This window comes from Hydractinia symbiolongicarpus, chromosome 2, assembly GCF_029227915.1.
Source record: "Hydractinia symbiolongicarpus strain clone_291-10 chromosome 2, HSymV2.1, whole genome shotgun sequence".
Classification (NCBI taxonomy): domain Eukaryota; kingdom Metazoa; phylum Cnidaria; class Hydrozoa; order Anthoathecata; family Hydractiniidae; genus Hydractinia; species Hydractinia symbiolongicarpus.
The window spans coordinates 15,453,460-15,471,711 of NC_079876.1; the positions used below are offsets into that span (position 1 = coordinate 15,453,460).

At 34.7% G+C, this 18,252-nt stretch overlaps 3 protein-coding genes across 7 annotated transcripts; all 3 read left to right on the top strand.

The window, feature by feature from the left end:
* Positions 1–361: 361 nt before the first annotated feature.
* Positions 362–11,078, top strand: LOC130629634 (uncharacterized). Its single transcript, XM_057442904.1, has 9 exons — positions 362–749; positions 1,369–1,470; positions 1,667–1,732; positions 1,816–2,205; positions 2,305–2,550; positions 2,827–2,883; positions 3,439–3,495; positions 8,259–8,315; positions 8,455–11,078. The coding sequence occupies exons 1-9, from the start codon at positions 377–379 to the stop codon at positions 9,828–9,830; spliced, it is 2,724 nt and encodes a 907-aa protein (XP_057298887.1). The 5' UTR covers positions 362–376; the 3' UTR covers positions 9,831–11,078.
* Positions 5,182–7,757, top strand: LOC130629635 (uncharacterized). The gene is made up of 5 exons (XM_057442905.1): positions 5,182–5,569; positions 6,189–6,290; positions 6,487–6,552; positions 6,636–7,025; positions 7,125–7,757. Exons 1-5 carry the CDS (start codon positions 5,197–5,199, stop codon positions 7,397–7,399), a joined length of 1,206 nt encoding a protein of 401 aa, XP_057298888.1. The 5' UTR covers positions 5,182–5,196; the 3' UTR covers positions 7,400–7,757.
* Positions 10,482–17,105, top strand: LOC130629636 (uncharacterized). Of its 5 annotated transcripts, none has more exons than XR_008981996.1 (6): positions 10,482–10,522; positions 11,383–11,791; positions 12,068–12,538; positions 12,786–13,110; positions 13,339–13,863; positions 14,471–14,509. XR_008981996.1 is itself a non-coding variant. In XM_057442906.1 (6 exons), the coding sequence occupies exons 5-6, from the start codon at positions 12,838–12,840 to the stop codon at positions 13,771–13,773; spliced, it is 708 nt and encodes a 235-aa protein (XP_057298889.1). In that variant the 5' UTR covers positions 10,482–10,522; positions 11,383–11,519; positions 11,686–11,791; positions 12,068–12,538; positions 12,786–12,837; the 3' UTR covers positions 13,774–14,497. The 5 variants fall into 5 exon arrangements, 3 of the variants coding, with proteins under 3 accessions (XP_057298889.1, XP_057298891.1, XP_057298890.1); XM_057442906.1 differs by having other exon boundaries at positions 11,383–11,519; positions 11,686–11,791; positions 13,339–14,497; XM_057442908.1 differs by lacking the exons at positions 10,482–10,522; positions 11,383–11,791; positions 12,068–12,538; positions 12,786–13,110 and adding exons at positions 14,609–14,681; positions 14,753–15,031; positions 15,258–17,105 and having other exon boundaries at positions 13,724–13,863; positions 14,471–14,523.
* The last annotated feature ends 1,147 nt before the right edge of the window (positions 17,106–18,252 follow it).

The following is an 18,252-nucleotide window of genomic DNA, read 5'->3' on the forward strand; positions in this document are numbered from 1 at the left end:
TTCATGTTCCTATACATTTTCTTGATCAGCATTTCAAGATCTATATGATGAATGCAACGGGTGTACGAATTTGTGAAGAAATTTTTCTTTGGAACTTTTGGTAGGAACTTTGCTGACGTCAGCAAAATTTTTATACCCTATATCTCCTTAGGCTCTTTTCAAAAACATACGATACTATACATTATTTTGATCAGCGTTTTAACCTCTGCACATTACAGACAACAAATGATTAAATTTCACCAATTTTCTTTTTGTATATGCACTGCTGACGTCAGCAAAAAATCTAAAGCAACCTAATTTTCCATTGTTCTTCTGCGCCTTAGTGGATTTTTCCACGGGCCTTATTGACTAGTATTTTAAATAAAAACATTCCGCGATGACGAGAAACAAGGTTTCTCGCTCAAGAAACTTCAAAATTCAAAAAAAGAAGAATAAAATCAATGAGAAGAATGAAATTAATTGTCCCGCGTATTTCACTATGGGGGTATTTATTTCTTCATCCCACATGGTTTGCTTCACAAGCTCTTTCTGCAACTTGAAAGAAGAACAGAACGTCATATCCAAAAGCAAAAGACCAAAACCACAAGAAGTATACCTGAGAGCAGGAGTTAGGAAGAAGATGCCTACTAACGGCTCACAACACCGCAGTACAGGGAGAGATTTCAGAAGAATGGTGAATTCTCCTTACTTTAGAAGTACTGGAAATTTGCCATCGTTGCCAGAAAATCCTCATAGCAACACTAGTCTAGGTTTGTGAAATGTTATATTAATTTTTTTGCATGTCCTGTGTATCTTTTTTCAAACTAGAAATACACCTCTTGACATTGTTGTTGTACTCATGTGCAGTTCCTTTTACCTACCAGAAGTTGTTTGTCCTGTGGTTGAAAACAAACCAATGCTCAACAATCTTGAGATGTTCCTTTCTTTTAATTCTATATTTTCTAACTGTGTGGTTTTTGGGTTGCTTGCTTTTTGGGGTGCATTATGAATTATTTGAATAATTTAGCACATTATATTGGTCCACCTCACCTTGAGCTGATATTACTATCACATTGTTACGTCATAAATCTAATTAATTTACCGATTAGCGTTTCTGTGTAGCGACCATAAGCCCCTTTTGACCAGAGCTAATAAAGGCGTAACAAATTTCCCACTATATGTTGGCTTTGAAATAAACAATTTAAGCAGAACATGTCATCATTCGTTGGTTCTCCCTTAAGAAGGTGGGTTATCAGAAGGGGATTGAGGACCGGTACTGTATAATAAAAAATCCTGTTTGTGAAATTACTTCATTGCAAAATGATAGTTTTTATAAATTTATAAAAAAGAGGTTTTTAAAAGCATGATGTAATAATATTTACTTTATAGCTTTTCAACAAGATACTAATTCACAAAGTTTACCATCTTCTGCAAGTACCATTACTTCGAAATCTACAACAATATCAAACTCTTCACTTTCATCTGTATTAGGTAATGACATACACATCACCACCACTTATGAGGAATAACTTTTTTTCTTTGTTGCAACACACAAAAAAAACTTGAGTTTTGTGTGCTGTTAAGTCAAATGATAATTTTTACGTCTTCAAATTAATGCAAGATCAGTTTAAATACAGACGGTAAATGGATCTCAAATACAAGTATGATGGTATTTGTTTTGTATTAGGTTCTCAAGTTGATATGTTGTCTACACTCTCACATGCACCAGTTACACAAGATGTTGCTTCTTTTGGTAAATAGTTTGACTTTGCTATCATCACAAGGAAGCCGTTACTTCCACAATTTTCCTTGTAAAATTACACCATCTCGTTTCAGTTACCATTATGTCCAGTGTTCCAAGTTCTGGAAATGATGAAGGTGTTTCAAATGCGATGCAAAGTGTTTTGACAACGTTGCCAAAAAATAATATTACCTTTCCAGAAAATATCACATTCTCTGATGATGATGATGATGATGATGATGATGATGATCACTTGTTCTCTACAAACGCAGCTGCCTGCTTAAGCAACATTGAAACCTTAAGACTTCATAGTTTTAAAATTCCAGAGAAAACAAAAAAACGCAGAAAAAAAAGGGGTCCTTTACCATCTACGACAAAGGCAAAGTTTTATCATCTCCCAGACGCATCAAGAATTCCAAAATTCCGAAAACTGACAAATGGCTCTGCTGATCCTCTTTTATTGGAACATATTAATAGTGGCTACGGTAGGTTTAAGTAAAACATCCAGCAGGGTAACAAGGTAGCACTATTGCCCTACCTAACAAAGGAAAAATGACTAATAATTATGTGCATTTTATTTTTAGGTTTTCCGCGTGACTGTTATAATTTTGAAAAAAAAGAACCATGCTCAATTTCATTGTCACTTGGCCTCACAGAACAACGATTTGATGATAGGATAAGACAATACTTCCCTTTACTACCAAATATTTATTTTTTCCACACATTGGATAGAAATAAACGACCGAAACGTGTGAATATAAAATGTCCTATAAATATAAAAAGCCTCAAGTATAACGGAGTAATAGTGATTGCATCACAATCTCTCGAAGGTATGTTGAAACCAAACTATAGGATTTGAAAATACGTTATAGTAACTTTTAGAACTAACCTTTAGAATGTTTTTTTTCTGCGCAGGTTTCATTCAGCAAATAAATTAGATTTAATTTTTAGGATTTCTGACATCTACGTGGTATTACAATTACGTTTCATTCCATCAAACATTTCATAATGAGACACCTATATATTACTTATTTACGTATATATAAACCATTGTTGCAATATTGAAAGATCAGACGTGTATATACATGTGTTATTTGTTTGTTCAGCTCTACCTCAAAGTACAAGCACGCCATCTCAGGCAAGTCGTTCAAACGTTTTATCAGGTGAGACTTCTTTCTTTTATATGGCTTTATCGACACAAACCATTGTTGCAATGTTGAAAGATCAGGCGTGTATATATGTGTTACTTATTCGTTCAGCTCTACCTCAAAGTACAAGCACGCCATCTCAGGCAAGTCGCTTAAACGTTTTATCAGGTGAGACTTCTTTCTTTTATATGGCTTTATCGACACAAACCATTGTTGCAATGTTAAAAGATCAGACGTGTATACATGTGTTATTTGTTTGTTCAGCTCTACCTCAAAGTACAAGCACGCCATCTCAGGCAAGTCGTTCAAACGTTTTATCAGGTGAGACTTCTTTCTTTTATATGGCTTTATCGACACAAACCATTGTTGCAATGTTGAAAGATCAGGCGTGTATATATGTGTTACTTATTCGTTCAGCTCTACCTCAAAGTACAAGCACGCCATCTCAGGCAAGTCGCTTAAACGTTTTATCAGGTGAGACTTCTTTCTTTTATATGGCTTTATCGACACAAACCATTGTTGCAATGTTAAAAGATCAGACGTGTATATATGTGTTACTTTTTCGTTCAGCTCTACCTCAAAGTACAAGCACGCCATCTCAGGCAAGTCGCTTAAACGTTTCACCAGGTGAGACTTCTTTCATTTAAATGGCTTTATCGACAAAACACTCTTGCAATGTTGAAAAATCAGACGTGTATATATGTATGTATTACTGAATGAATATTGTGTACGTCAACTTATATTTTTTTTCTACAAATCACTTCAGAATCACGACCCAGGATATGTGGTGTTTGTGGCTCCACATATATAGAAAACTGCATCCGATGTGAACAGGATTTGGAATACGAGGAAAGCATCCGTGCTGATAGGGCTGCTGATATCCATAATAGCAACTACGACGTCGAATCCGACAATGAAAATACGCCGTTATGCTCAGAAGACCTACGTGCAGCCAGAGTTGCTTTTTTGACTAAAAATTCAACTGCTTCTAACAACACATTTGGCAATGATGAAGTCGAACTTTTCTTCGAACGCAGCGGCGGTGACATTGACGAACCTGAAGTCGATATAAACTATATTCCAGCTACAAGTCACAGCGAGTTTATGGACAATGCCCTTTCTAAATTCACAGCGATTGATAAAAAAAAGAAAATTATAATTATACAAAGAGACAAATCGAAATTTTGGTCTGTATTGTTTCGCCAAAAACTCAACCTAACTACACATGCGCCATGTGTTCGATTCGCAGGAGAAGCAGGAGCAGATGCTGGAGGTCCATTGCGAGAGTTTCTCACACTATCAATGAAAAATATACCGTTGCTCTCTACCATGGTTTTCGGAGAGGAAAAGTGTCTGTGTTTCGATGCTAACACAGAATCTCTGATCGATAACAAGTATTTTTTTTTAGGGCAGCTATCTGCGTTGTCAATACTCCAGAATGGTCGTGGTCCTGAATGCTTTCACCCTGCAGTGGTGCGATCAATTTATGGTCTAAATCAACCTGCAACCATCGAGAATGTAGGAGACTATGAAATAAAAAAAACACTTGAAAACATTCAAAACGGAGATTACGACTCACTTCTAGAGAAAGGGATAAGTGTAATTAATCGCTCAGAAACTGAACTTAGACGCTTGTTCTTGATAAATGGGATAGTTCACCAGAACTATTCTAGTATACATCAATACATCTCAGGCATAAAATCTATATACCCAGCTTTTACGGAACAACGAGCCTATCAAATTATGGAGAAGTATTTTTTGTTTTCCGACAAAGAGATCACATATGATGATATGGTATGATTTTTCACCGCGTGGGTAACTAGGGACCACCTGGGACCAATTTGGGTAAGTTTTCCAAACCTGGGTCCTTGAATCCGTTTCGGAATGGACGGGTTGATGGCGTCATCACAAAACCTACAAACCCCAATATCTCTGCAACCGTTTGTCAAAAGTTCATGTTCCTATACATTTTCTTGATCAGCATTTCAAGATCTATATGATGAATGCAACGGGTGTACGAATTTGTGAAGAAATTTTTCTTTGGAACTTTTGGTAGGAACTTTGCTGACGTCAGCAAAATTTTTATACCCTATATCTCCTTAGGCTCTTTTCAAAAACATACGATACTATACATTATTTTGATCAGCGTTTTAACCTCTGCACATTACAGACAACAAATGATTAAATTTCACCAATTTTCTTTTTGTATATGCACTGCTGACGTCAGCAAAAAATCTAAAGCAACCTAATTTTCCATTGTTCTTCTGCGCCTTAGTGGATTTTTCCACGGGCCTTATTGACTAGTATTTTAAATAAAAACATTCCGCGATGACGAGAAACAAGGTTTCTCGCTCAAGAAACTTCAAAATTCAAAAAAAGAAGAATAAAATCAATGAGAAGAATGAAATTAATTGTCCCGCGTATTTCACTATGGGGGTATTTATTTCTTCATCCCACATGGTTTGCTTCACAAGCTCTTTCTGCAACTTGAAAGAAGAACAGAACGTCATATCCAAAAGCAAAAGACCAAAACCACAAGAAGTATACCTGAGAGCAGGAGTTAGGAAGAAGATGCCTACTAACGGCTCACAACACCGCAGTACAGGGAGAGATTTCAGAAGAATGGTGAATTCTCCTTACTTTAGAAGTACTGGAAATTTGCCATCGTTGCCAGAAAATCCTCATAGCAACACTAGTCTAGGTTTGTGAAATGTTATATTAATTTTTTTGCATGTCCTGTGTATCTTTTTTCAAACTAGAAATACACCTCTTGACATTGTTGTTGTACTCATGTGCAGTTCCTTTTACCTACCAGAAGTTGTTTGTCCTGTGGTTGAAAACAAACCAATGCTCAACAATCTTGAGATGTTCCTTTCTTTTAATTCTATATTTTCTAACTGTGTGGTTTTTGGGTTGCTTGCTTTTTGGGGTGCATTATGAATTATTTGAATAATTTAGCACATTATATTGGTCCACCTCACCTTGAGCTGATATTACTATCACATTGTTACGTCATAAATCTAATTAATTTACCGATTAGCGTTTCTGTGTAGCGACCATAAGCCCCTTTTGACCAGAGCTAATAAAGGCGTAACAAATTTCCCACTATATGTTGGCTTTGAAATAAACAATTTAAGCAGAACATGTCATCATTCGTTGGTTCTCCCTTAAGAAGGTGGGTTATCAGAAGGGGATTGAGGACCGGTACTGTATAATAAAAAATCCTGTTTGTGAAATTACTTCATTGCAAAATGATAGTTTTTATAAATTTATAAAAAAGAGGTTTTTAAAAGCATGATGTAATAATATTTACTTTATAGCTTTTCAACAAGATACTAATTCACAAAGTTTACCATCTTCTGCAAGTACCATTACTTCGAAATCTACAACAATATCAAACTCTTCACTTTCATCTGTATTAGGTAATGACATACACATCACCACCACTTATGAGGAATAACTTTTTTTCTTTGTTGCAACACACAAAAAAAACTTGAGTTTTGTGTGCTGTTAAGTCAAATGATAATTTTTACGTCTTCAAATTAATGCAAGATCAGTTTAAATACAGACGGTAAATGGATCTCAAATACAAGTATGATGGTATTTGTTTTGTATTAGGTTCTCAAGTTGATATGTTGTCTACACTCTCACATGCACCAGTTACACAAGATGTTGCTTCTTTTGGTAAATAGTTTGACTTTGCTATCATCACTAGGAAGCCGTTACTTCCACAATTTTCCTTGTAAAATTACACCATCTCGTTTCAGTTACCATTATGTCCAGTGTTCCAAGTTCTGGAAATGATGAAGGTGTTTCAAATGCGATGCAAAGTGTTTTGACAACGTTGCCAAAAAATAATATTACCTTTCCAGAAAATATCACATTCTCTGATGATGATGATGATGATGATGATGATGATGATCACTTGTTCTCTACAAACGCAGCTGCCTGCTTAAGCAACATTGAAACCTTAAGACTTCATAGTTTTAAAATTCCAGAGAAAACAAAAAAACGCAGAAAAAAAAGGGGTCCTTTACCATCTACGACAAAGGCAAAGTTTTATCATCTCCCAGACGCATCAAGAATTCCAAAATTCCGAAAACTGACAAATGGCTCTGCTGATCCTCTTTTATTGGAACATATTAATAGTGGCTACGGTAGGTTTAAGTAAAACATCCAGCAGGGTAACAAGGTAGCACTATTGCCCTACCTAACAAAGGAAAAATGACTAATAATTATGTGCATTTTATTTTTAGGTTTTCCGCGTGACTGTTATAATTTTGAAAAAAAAGAACCATGCTCAATTTCATTGTCACTTGGCCTCACAGAACAACGATTTGATGATAGGATAAGACAATACTTCCCTTTACTACCAAATATTTATTTTTTCCACACATTGGATAGAAATAAACGACCGAAACGTGTGAATATAAAATGTCCTATAAATATAAAAAGCCTCAAGTATAACGGAGTAATAGTGATTGCATCACAATCTCTCGAAGGTATGTTGAAACCAAACTATAGGATTTGAAAATACGTTATAGTAACTTTTAGAACTAACCTTTAGAATGTTTTTTTTCTGCGCAGGTTTCATTCAGCAAATAAATTAGATTTAATTTTTAGGATTTCTGACATCTACGTGGTATTACAATTACGTTTCATTCCATCAAACATTTCATAATGAGACACCTATATATTACTTATTTACGTATATATAAACCATTGTTGCAATATTGAAAGATCAGACGTGTATATACATGTGTTATTTGTTTGTTCAGCTCTACCTCAAAGTACAAGCACGCCATCTCAGGCAAGTCGTTCAAACGTTTTATCAGGTGAGACTTCTTTCTTTTATATGGCTTTATCGACACAAACCATTGTTGCAATGTTGAAAGATCAGGCGTGTATATATGTGTTACTTATTCGTTCAGCTCTACCTCAAAGTACAAGCACGCCATCTCAGGCAAGTCGCTTAAACGTTTTATCAGGTGAGACTTCTTTCTTTTATATGGCTTTATCGACACAAACCATTGTTGCAATGTTAAAAGATCAGACGTGTATACATGTGTTATTTGTTTGTTCAGCTCTACCTCAAAGTACAAGCACGCCATCTCAGGCAAGTCGTTCAAACGTTTTATCAGGTGAGACTTCTTTCTTTTATATGGCTTTATCGACACAAACCATTGTTGCAATGTTGAAAGATCAGGCGTGTATATATGTGTTACTTATTCGTTCAGCTCTACCTCAAAGTACAAGCACGCCATCTCAGGCAAGTCGCTTAAACGTTTTATCAGGTGAGACTTCTTTCTTTTATATGGCTTTATCGACACAAACCATTGTTGCAATGTTAAAAGATCAGACGTGTATATATGTGTTACTTTTTCGTTCAGCTCTACCTCAAAGTACAAGCACGCCATCTCAGGCAAGTCGCTTAAACGTTTCACCAGGTGAGACTTCTTTCATTTAAATGGCTTTATCGACAAAACACTCTTGCAATGTTGAAAAATCAGACGTGTATATATGTATGTATTACTGAATGAATATTGTGTACGTCAACTTATATTTTTTTTCTACAAATCACTTCAGAATCACGACCCAGGATATGTGGTGTTTGTGGCTCCACATATATAGAAAACTGCATCCGATGTGAACAGGATTTGGAATACGAGGAAAGCATCCGTGCTGATAGGGCTGCTGATATCCATAATAGCAACTACGACGTCGAATCCGACAATGAAAATACGCCGTTATGCTCAGAAGACCTACGTGCAGCCAGAGTTGCTTTTTTGACTAAAAATTCAACTGCTTCTAACAACACATTTGGCAATGATGAAGTCGAACTTTTCTTCGAACGCAGCGGCGGTGACATTGACGAACCTGAAGTCGATATAAACTATATTCCAGCTACAAGTCACAGCGAGTTTATGGACAATGCCCTTTCTAAATTCACAGCGATTGATAAAAAAAAGAAAATTATAATTATACAAAGAGACAAATCGAAATTTTGGTCTGTATTGTTTCGCCAAAAACTCAACCTAACTACACATGCGCCATGTGTTCGATTCGCAGGAGAAGCAGGAGCAGATGCTGGAGGTCCATTGCGAGAGTTTCTCACACTATCAATGAAAAATATACCGTTGCTCTCTACCATGGTTTTCGGAGAGGAAAAGTGTCTGTGTTTCGATGCTAACACAGAATCTCTGATCGATAACAAGTATTTTTTTTTAGGGCAGCTATCTGCGTTGTCAATACTCCAGAATGGTCGTGGTCCTGAATGCTTTCACCCTGCAGTGGTGCGATCAATTTATGGTCTAAATCAACCTGCAACCATCGAGAATGTAGGAGACTATGAAATAAAAAAAACACTTGAAAACATTCAAAACGGAGATTACGACTCACTTCTAGAGAAAGGGATAAGTGTAATTAATCGCTCAGAAACTGAACTTAGACGCTTGTTCTTGATAAATGGGATAGTTCACCAGAACTATTCTAGTATACATCAATACATCTCAGGCATAAAATCTATATACCCAGCTTTTACGGAACAACGAGCCTATCAAATTATGGAGAAGTATTTTTTGTTTTCCGACAAAGAGATCACATATGATGATATGGTGGCTCTTTTTAATTACGAGGACCTTGATGAATGCGAAGTTAACTCGAATCGCTTCTTAGAAATACAAGACTGTATTGTAGAGTTCGAGCTATTTCTTTCACAAGTTGATTCCGGGGAAGTGACACGCAATAATTTACCTCTACGTTTTGATCAACTCGTAGAATTTTGCACTGGTGTTGACAGGATACCACCATATGGTTTTGAAAAAAAAATCGATGTGAAGTTCAAAGATGTTTCTCTTCCAAATGCGTCAACATGCAGTTTAACACTGACTATTCCTACAAAGGAATTGAGTAAGAGAATGGCGACAGGTATCCACTTTGGTGAAGGTTTTGGTGTTGTTTGATTAAGATAATTTTTTATTGGTCACACGTTTTTTTGTATTTGTTCCTTATTATTATAACATTTGAATATTGCACCTCTCTTATAAAAAGTTCACATTTTATGTGATTCTCTGGTCACATGTTGGAAGTATAATATCGAAACTCAGCTAATAAGCCACGCGCCTTTACCGAGATTTACGGTATACTATGAAGGTCCAGAAATGAGTGAAAATTTTGCGTTTTATTCCTAATGGTATACCCGCATATTTGTTGAATCTCAACCTGACCAGCAGAAACTAGAATTTTGATGAAAAGATTTATTTGTGTGTATCTTTACAATATTGAACACTACAATATTGAACCCATATATACGGGAATCCCGAGATTAAAGTCTTTCGATTTTTTTCAAACTTTGATTATATTATTGCCGATAGTAACCATATTCCTGCAAATTTCAGCTTAATACTACTTTTTATAAAGATTTTATAGCAGTTTTTACCCACGTCAGTACACTACATAGTTGTTGCGTTCAGAACTAATAGTTTCATGCTGCGCATGGACAACAATCTTCAGCTAAATAAATAACGTTCAACAAATTACAATGTGTTCTCAATGCAATGACGTCAGTCCTTTGTATTTGTATTTTTATGAATATTTTCTTTTCTTAAAAGTGCGCACTTTTAAGAAAATTAAGAAAAGAGAAGATATTAAAATGGTATACTCTATCATCGTTTTTTATAATAGTCTATATTTTATTTTCATTTTTTTTTTGTTAAACATTGTACAGTATATATAACAATATGACCCGTTAAGTGGGACACTCATGGGACCGATTAAATTTGTTTGTAAATATATGAAATTGAGTGTTGGATTTTGAGGTTCGAAAAGCGATACGATTTTTGACGCTACAATGCAGTGGTTTCTCAAAATATAGATAATATTTTCTTTAAAGTCACACTTTTAAGCGAAGATTTTGGTTCAAGGGACCAGAAAATTATGTCCCACTTTGACACACTTACCCAAGATATCCCACTAAAGTGAAGTTTTTTGGTGGAATTTGATGAGGAAGTTCAAGGGAAACCTGATTTTTCCCACTTAGCAAAATTCCTACTTATCCAGGGTCCCACTTAACTTATACGGTATCTTCATATATACGAGATCGTGTTTTTGTTATTTTTGTTGATTTTTTTCTTTACCTTTCGAAACATTTGTATGATAACTTTGCTTCATAGTTCTGAACTGACTGTTTCATTTAATTTTCCCACCTTCTCATGTCAAAAAACATTTTCCCCTTTATTTCGACTTTCGTCCAAAAATATTTCTTAAATTAAAAAACCCCGGTGTGTGAGAAAGAAAAGTGACGAGTTTCCTGACAGCCTTCTTGTATATACAATGCTCCAACGTTCTCCTACGGCTTTCCTGAAAAGTATTTCCAACTTCCAAAAAGGTCTATCATTGCTCTTCATTTTCATTTTGTTAGCAGTTTCGCCTTAAAAGGGTATGGAAAGAATTTGATTTCTTATTAAAATCTACGAGAAATAGTTTTTATTCATACAACATTTTATTTCATTAAAGGTATGTCTTCAGCGACACCTGTATCAAGAATAAACAATATCATCAATTATATTAGACGAAACATATCGAATAATCCAGACATTCATCAAGTACACCTACTGCGCTCCACATTAGTGAATGGAAAAAGAAATCTTGAAGTTATGAGTATTTACCATTTATTTCTCTCGTTTCGAACAAAAGTGCTCTTTGTTCTCACAGTTTGTCTCCTTTTTCTTATCTATTTCCTTCAAATTCTCTCAAAATAACAGATAATTCGAGATAATTCCATATATATAATGATATATAATCAACTCATTCGTTTAGAGATTAACTAGTGCCCTGAGTCAAACAGAATATGACGACCTTCGCGCGAAGATTTCAGAATTAATGGGCGCTCTGGATAGGCGTACAAATCTGCTCCAATCAAGCGGTAATATACATTTTTAGCTTCTTTACATTTATTGATTTATTTATTTCGTTTTCGTGAACATTTATACAGGATAGTAACACTTCAATAAATAAAAATACTGTTATCAATGTGTGTCCAGTGTATATTTACATAAAAAAGTGAAAAATTTAAATGTTGAAAGCATAATGTTAAAATATACAAATGTTAATACGTAAGAGTAATGAAGTATGTAAAAAAATCAAACAGTGTGGTTCGTAAAATCGAATTGTGTTTAGTTTCACAAGATATTTTATTTAGTTACGACTGCACCTGTCAGAATGCAGGGAATGACTAGTGGACAGCGTGGCCGAGATATGCTATTTATAGCAGCAAGTTAGAAAATCTTTTGTCTATGGGGTTCACTGTTGAAAAAATCGCTAGAGAAGGTTTACTTGGTGGTACTATGCATCCAAATACTATCCACAATTTCATCAAATAATCTCAAATCCAGTCACCAAGACAGAGGTTCGCCAACCTTAACGATAGGGAATTAACTGAAAAGATACAATCCATACATAAGGATTTCCCAAACTCTGGCGCTTTAGAAATTCAAGCTCATCTTCGAAATCAAAACATAATTGTACAGAGAGACAGAGTTAGAACCACACTATCTGCAGTTGATCCTATTGGAACAGCGACAAGGTGGAGTCAGACAATTGAACGGAGAAGCTACTACGTTCCTACTCCAAACTTTCTGTGGCATACCGACAGTCATCATAAATTGATACGGTATGTTTTTGAGTACACGTTATTGTTTTAAAATATGTTTTTATAACTTGAAAAAAGCATTGGAAAATAAAAATAAGAAACTCATTCTCAGAAACTCAACTCAATACAAAAGTTAATCTGAGGTACTGACATTTTATTATATGTATTTAAAGATAACTTCAAACTCAAGAATAAATAAGAATTTCAAGCTAAAATACAGAAAATAACTTTTCTTGTAAAAATGAAGTAATGCAAAATTTCTTTGTAGATGGAACTTTGTTATCCATGGAATTATCGATGGCTACTTAAGATTTGTACCAATGCTTAGAATATCAACAGATAACTTGGCGAAAACGGCTTTTGATTTTTTCCTCGAAAGTATAAGATCTTGTGGAATTCCTGGGAGAATGCGCGCTGATGGGGGAAGCGAATTTAACCACGTAGAATCTTTCATGAAATTAGCGAATGGACAGAATAGAGAGAGTTTTATGAGGGGGAAGTCGGTTCATAATCAAAGAATCGAAAGATTGTGGAAAGACGTCCACGAAAAGGTTGTTGCTAAGTATAAAGATACGTTTCTCCATATGGAAAATGTAAGTACTGTTAACCCTATTCATACTAGGCTTTTTTGGGCTGTTCAGAGACAAAGGACCGTCATGAAAACAACAAAATGGCACATCACAATTTTTAATATCAGTGCCTTTAGTGTGACATTATCACGAAATTTAAAAAATCCGAAAAACTGAAAAACGTGTTCGTTTTGTCAAAAAGGCAAAATTGGAGGAGCAACGTAGCCATTATAAACAGTTTTTTCTTCTTAGCATGACATCTTAGACGTAGAGGATCCCATACACATGTTTTGTTTACATCACACATTTGCAAAACGCATTGATCGAGACTTGCAGAAATGGAAGGATGCGCATAACAACCATAAAATGCGAACGGAACATCACCAGACACCTCTTCAGCTTTGGATCAGTGGAGGAATTTTTTCACAGCAATTTCAATCGACAGCGATGGATAACATTCACCGCAGAAGTTTACGTGAAATAGAGGATTTAATTACAAGGTTTTTACGGAGTAATCGTCTGATAGAACCTAGCGGTATTACAGCTGTTTTACAAAGATTCCCCGCACCATTGACAGCGGTGAAACTACAACTATTAGAGCAAAGTATTAACACCCAAGCCGATTCCGATCAATATGGGATTGACATATATATAAAAGTAGTGGAATTTGTACGTAATAATCGCTGAGACTGAGCACATATATCTTGAAGCTTTATCCTTTATTTTTTTTAATTATCATTGAATGTCTTGTACAAGGTTTGGAAGATCATTCGTTTAGTAAGTGTGGAGCCTATTTAATTTATATCGAGCATTTCTTCAATCGAATCCATATATCTAGAAAGTTATTTGACGCGACAATGGATCGTTAGCATTTATCCGATTTAAAGATCTCGTGTGTTTGACGGAAAATAGGTTACTTTGCTACAAAAGTGAACATGTAATAAATATTGTTTATCATATAACAATTAATATAACCGTAAAAAACTGATGACGAGTGAGGTTTATTTCCTTCTGTGAATTGACTGTTTCTGAATATTTCGCGAGGATTTTTATCAACGTTTTGGAAGTTTTTCTTCCATTTTCAAGATTAGAATTGTTTTTACAAGTGTGCTGTCTTTTATTTATTTTCGCGACAATTTGGGGATATTTTGTTCGTAGTATTTTAAGTTATTTTGGGGATTAGAACCAAAAAACAAGGCGTAGACCATGTCGATGCTATAGAGGGATGACTATTGGTTCAATTTTGAAAAACGTTCCATTTTTAATTTTTTAAAAAAAAATTTGGCCAGGAAATTTAACCCATGCGAAAAATTAAGCCACTTAAGGTACTTATTGAACAGTGCTTTCTTTACCTTAGTTACAAACCTGACATTGATTTTTTTAGACCATAATCAATCTTACATAATATGCGGTGGTCACTTGAGAAAATAAGCAAAGGTACTTTTTCTTATTCCTATGATAATATGAACATTTTGTGCTCAGGATTTTCAGTTTGAAAATTTGTTATTGCTTTATACATTAGGTGTAGTGTCTGGGGTATTGCCTGAAAAATTGGAAAACTGCGATGTTGTTGTGCAGCATGTAGTACATAAAATGTAAGTTTTGGTTTTGCTGAACTGTCTTCCCCATCTGTATATGAAATAATAATCTCACATTTGCTGTTTAGGGGTTTTCGTATAAGAAAAAAAATAACATCAGAACTTGGGAGTGTTGACGCTGTTGTGGAGAGCAGAAGCAACAATAGATCTCGATACATTATGATGTGTCCTGTCAGTGGTTGTGACTATCAAGGGCAACACGTTGATAGCCATCTGGTGTCGTTACATCAATGGACAAGATACCATGGACGATTTTTCAAATCTCGTCAAATTCGGATGTTCAATTTCATAATGAAACTTTCCCATCACGGTCAGCATAAGCCATTACCATGTTCTTTATGCGGACGGTACGTTTATATTTCACAGTATTCAGCTCATAAACATTAACCTGTCGTTCTTCGTAACCCTTGTGATATAGTAAAATCAAGATTCAAAGCTGACAGGAAAACAGTTCATAATACAGCTTTCCATAAACTGATAAAATTACATCGTCTCCACAAGAAACAATCCGGTTATGTTTTAAAACAATGGAAAATTAATTATCTGAGGCAACATTTGCATTTTTTATTCTAGTTATCTCGACCGTTCGGACACCCATTTAAAAAAGACACATGGAATAGCTACCAAAAAGGTTCCTGTAAGCATGCAGAAGGCACGGAAACTCGCGTTGAAACACGCAAAATCAAAGTCAAAACAATTTGATCCTACGTAGCGACAATAATTTCGAGTTCAAATGAAGTAACAAGACGTTTTTTTCAAGATTAAAGTGAATTGGGTAGAAAAAGAGTTGAAGCGCCCGTTAACTTGTTGTTTTTCCTTTTCCTGCACATTATAATTGCTACACGTTTTTTGTTTTTGTTTTATAAGCATCACCTTTAGGTTCAGAACATTGAACAAATAAACAATTTTTAAGCATAACATCGAGGCTCAACTTTTGAGATAAACTCTATCAATGAAAACTCACAATGCTCAGGTTCCTGCAGATTTGACAAAATATACCAATGTAAGTATTATTTGAGCCTCGTATTCGATTTCATAAATATGTTGATAATAACATGTCAATGGTATTCGTGTCAACTTATCACTTTACATCTCAAATAAAGTTTACTATGAAGAGCATAGATGTTGTATTATGTATTCGAACCTAACTAAAGAAAATAGGGACACGACAAACGTTTTGCTTGGTGGTATGTAGCCATCTGACACAATCAACTCGATATCGTACGAAGATTTTCAGCAGCCTAGTTTGATGAGTGCAACTTCCGAAATTCTGAAGGGCACGAGCCAATTGATTCTTATTAATTTCGACCCGTGTATAGAATCGATAAATTGAATCGTAAACTATTATACCTATTAGCGCATAGTAAGTGTGATCCCCGTCGATAAACAGTTCCACGCGATGGTAAAAACATAGTTGCGTGCATCTCTGCTAGGTACAACATGTTGTGTGGTGGTATATAGCCAACCGAGACACTTAGTTTGATGAGTGCACCTTCCAAAATTCTAAAGGGCACTAAGCCAATTGATTCTTATTAATTTCGACCCGTGTATAGAATTGATAAATTGAATCGTAAACTATTGTACTTATCAGCCCATAGTAAGTGTGATCCCCGTCGATAAACAGTTCCACGCAATGGTAAAAATATAGTTGCCTGCATTTCTGCTAGGTACAACATGTTGTGTGGTGGTATTTAGCCAACCGAGACACTATAGTATGAACCAGTACTTCTGTACTTTAGCAAGTGAACACTAAGACCATTAATAGCAAATTTATAAATAACTTACATATCAATAATAACGAATACTCATTAAAAATACGACACACTGATAATTAAAATAAAGTTAAAAATTATCACTAACTTCAAGAATGATTGTTCTACTTGTTTTCATATTAAATATTTATTTTGTTTATTTCGGGCTTGCAAGCGTTACGACAAATTTCAACTACTAGCAATTTTCACAGAATTTTTAAGGTGATTCTTTCCTATGGCCTAAGCTCAATATTATTGCTTAAGATTTCTTCGACTAGAGTTCCAATTTATGCTTAAATGGCATGCTTTATTTAAAAACTGACGTAGAAATTAGTGTACATCTCTACGCATGAATAAGTTCATAGGTAGAATTCGTAACACCTTGGAGGAAAGAATACGTATTCTTCCTCCAAGGTAACACAGAATATTTTAATAATTACAATTTGTAAATATGAATATGAATGATTTAATTGTATAGTGTTTATTGTTAATATTATTTTATTTATTTATTTCCGGTTATATTTGCTTACTGTAATTGTAAAATATATTTATTGTTTAAAGTGTCAATACGAGTTTGATATAAAAAGTTCAGAATATTTTTATCGCAAAATATTTGTCGTCTTTGGTATCGTTATTTCTGCAATTTATTAAAAATGTACGTTTCAACGTAAACGTACGTAAACGTCTTAAATATTATAAAATGCTTATTTTTTCTAAAAAGTTAAATAAAAAAACACAAAACAATAAAAACAATAAAAACCAAGGAAGACGTCTTATAGATAGATAAAAGATGTCTTTCTAAAGATGCATTTAAAAAGTTGCATTAAAGATGCATTTTAGTCGCTTCTACATCTGTAAAAGGTCTAAAAGATGTCTTTGGAAAGACGTCTTTTAAAAGATGTCTAAAAGAGATCTTTTGAAATGCATCTTTGAAAAGACCTCTTTTAGACGCTTAAAAAAGATGCATTATAGACGGACAAATCAGCGCTAAAAAAGACGTCTTTTAGAAATGCGGAAGATGTCTAAAAGACGTCTTTTAGAGCTCTTTGTGCCGGCTGGAATAGCATTCCAGTCAAATATCTAACACCAGTTGGCGATTTTGTCACATCACCACTTGTACATATAATCCACACGTATTGATAAAACAATCTTTTCTGTTCCAAAAATTGAAGACCAATTTCCGCGTTACCGTCAAAGTTATACGAACGTGTCATATTGAACAGCTTTGTGACTATATAGATAAACAGTCTTTAGTTAATGGAACACAACCAGGTTACAGTGAGAGAAACTCGACAACAACGCAAAGCTATGAATAAAGGTAACCCTGGTTGTTTTAATTGACTACTTGAAAGCATTTGATATTGCACATTATGAATCTTTACTTCTCAAATTATATCAAATGAATTTCACAAAAAAAAACTTATTGATAATTCATGACTATCTTTCTTAAAGAAAACAGTTTGTTTAAGATATGATATAACATTAAACTCGCAACCTATGTATTTTGGAGTTCCTCAAGGTAGCATTTTAGGTCCAATTCTATTTAACTTGTACGTTATGGATCTATGCTCAGAATATTTCTTTAAATACAACACAATCTGCTGACGACACTATATTCAACCTAAATCCCAAAGTGAAAAATTTGAAAACATGTGCCAAATCACTTGAGGACGTTTATCTGGTTGGTCACCCAAACAGAATCGTCTTTTCAACGATGAGAAGACGAAATTAATGTTTTTTTAACGAACAAAATGAGTTCGTATCGTCATCTTGAATTGAGCAACGATTGCGAAATTATTTATAACGCTAATTCAATC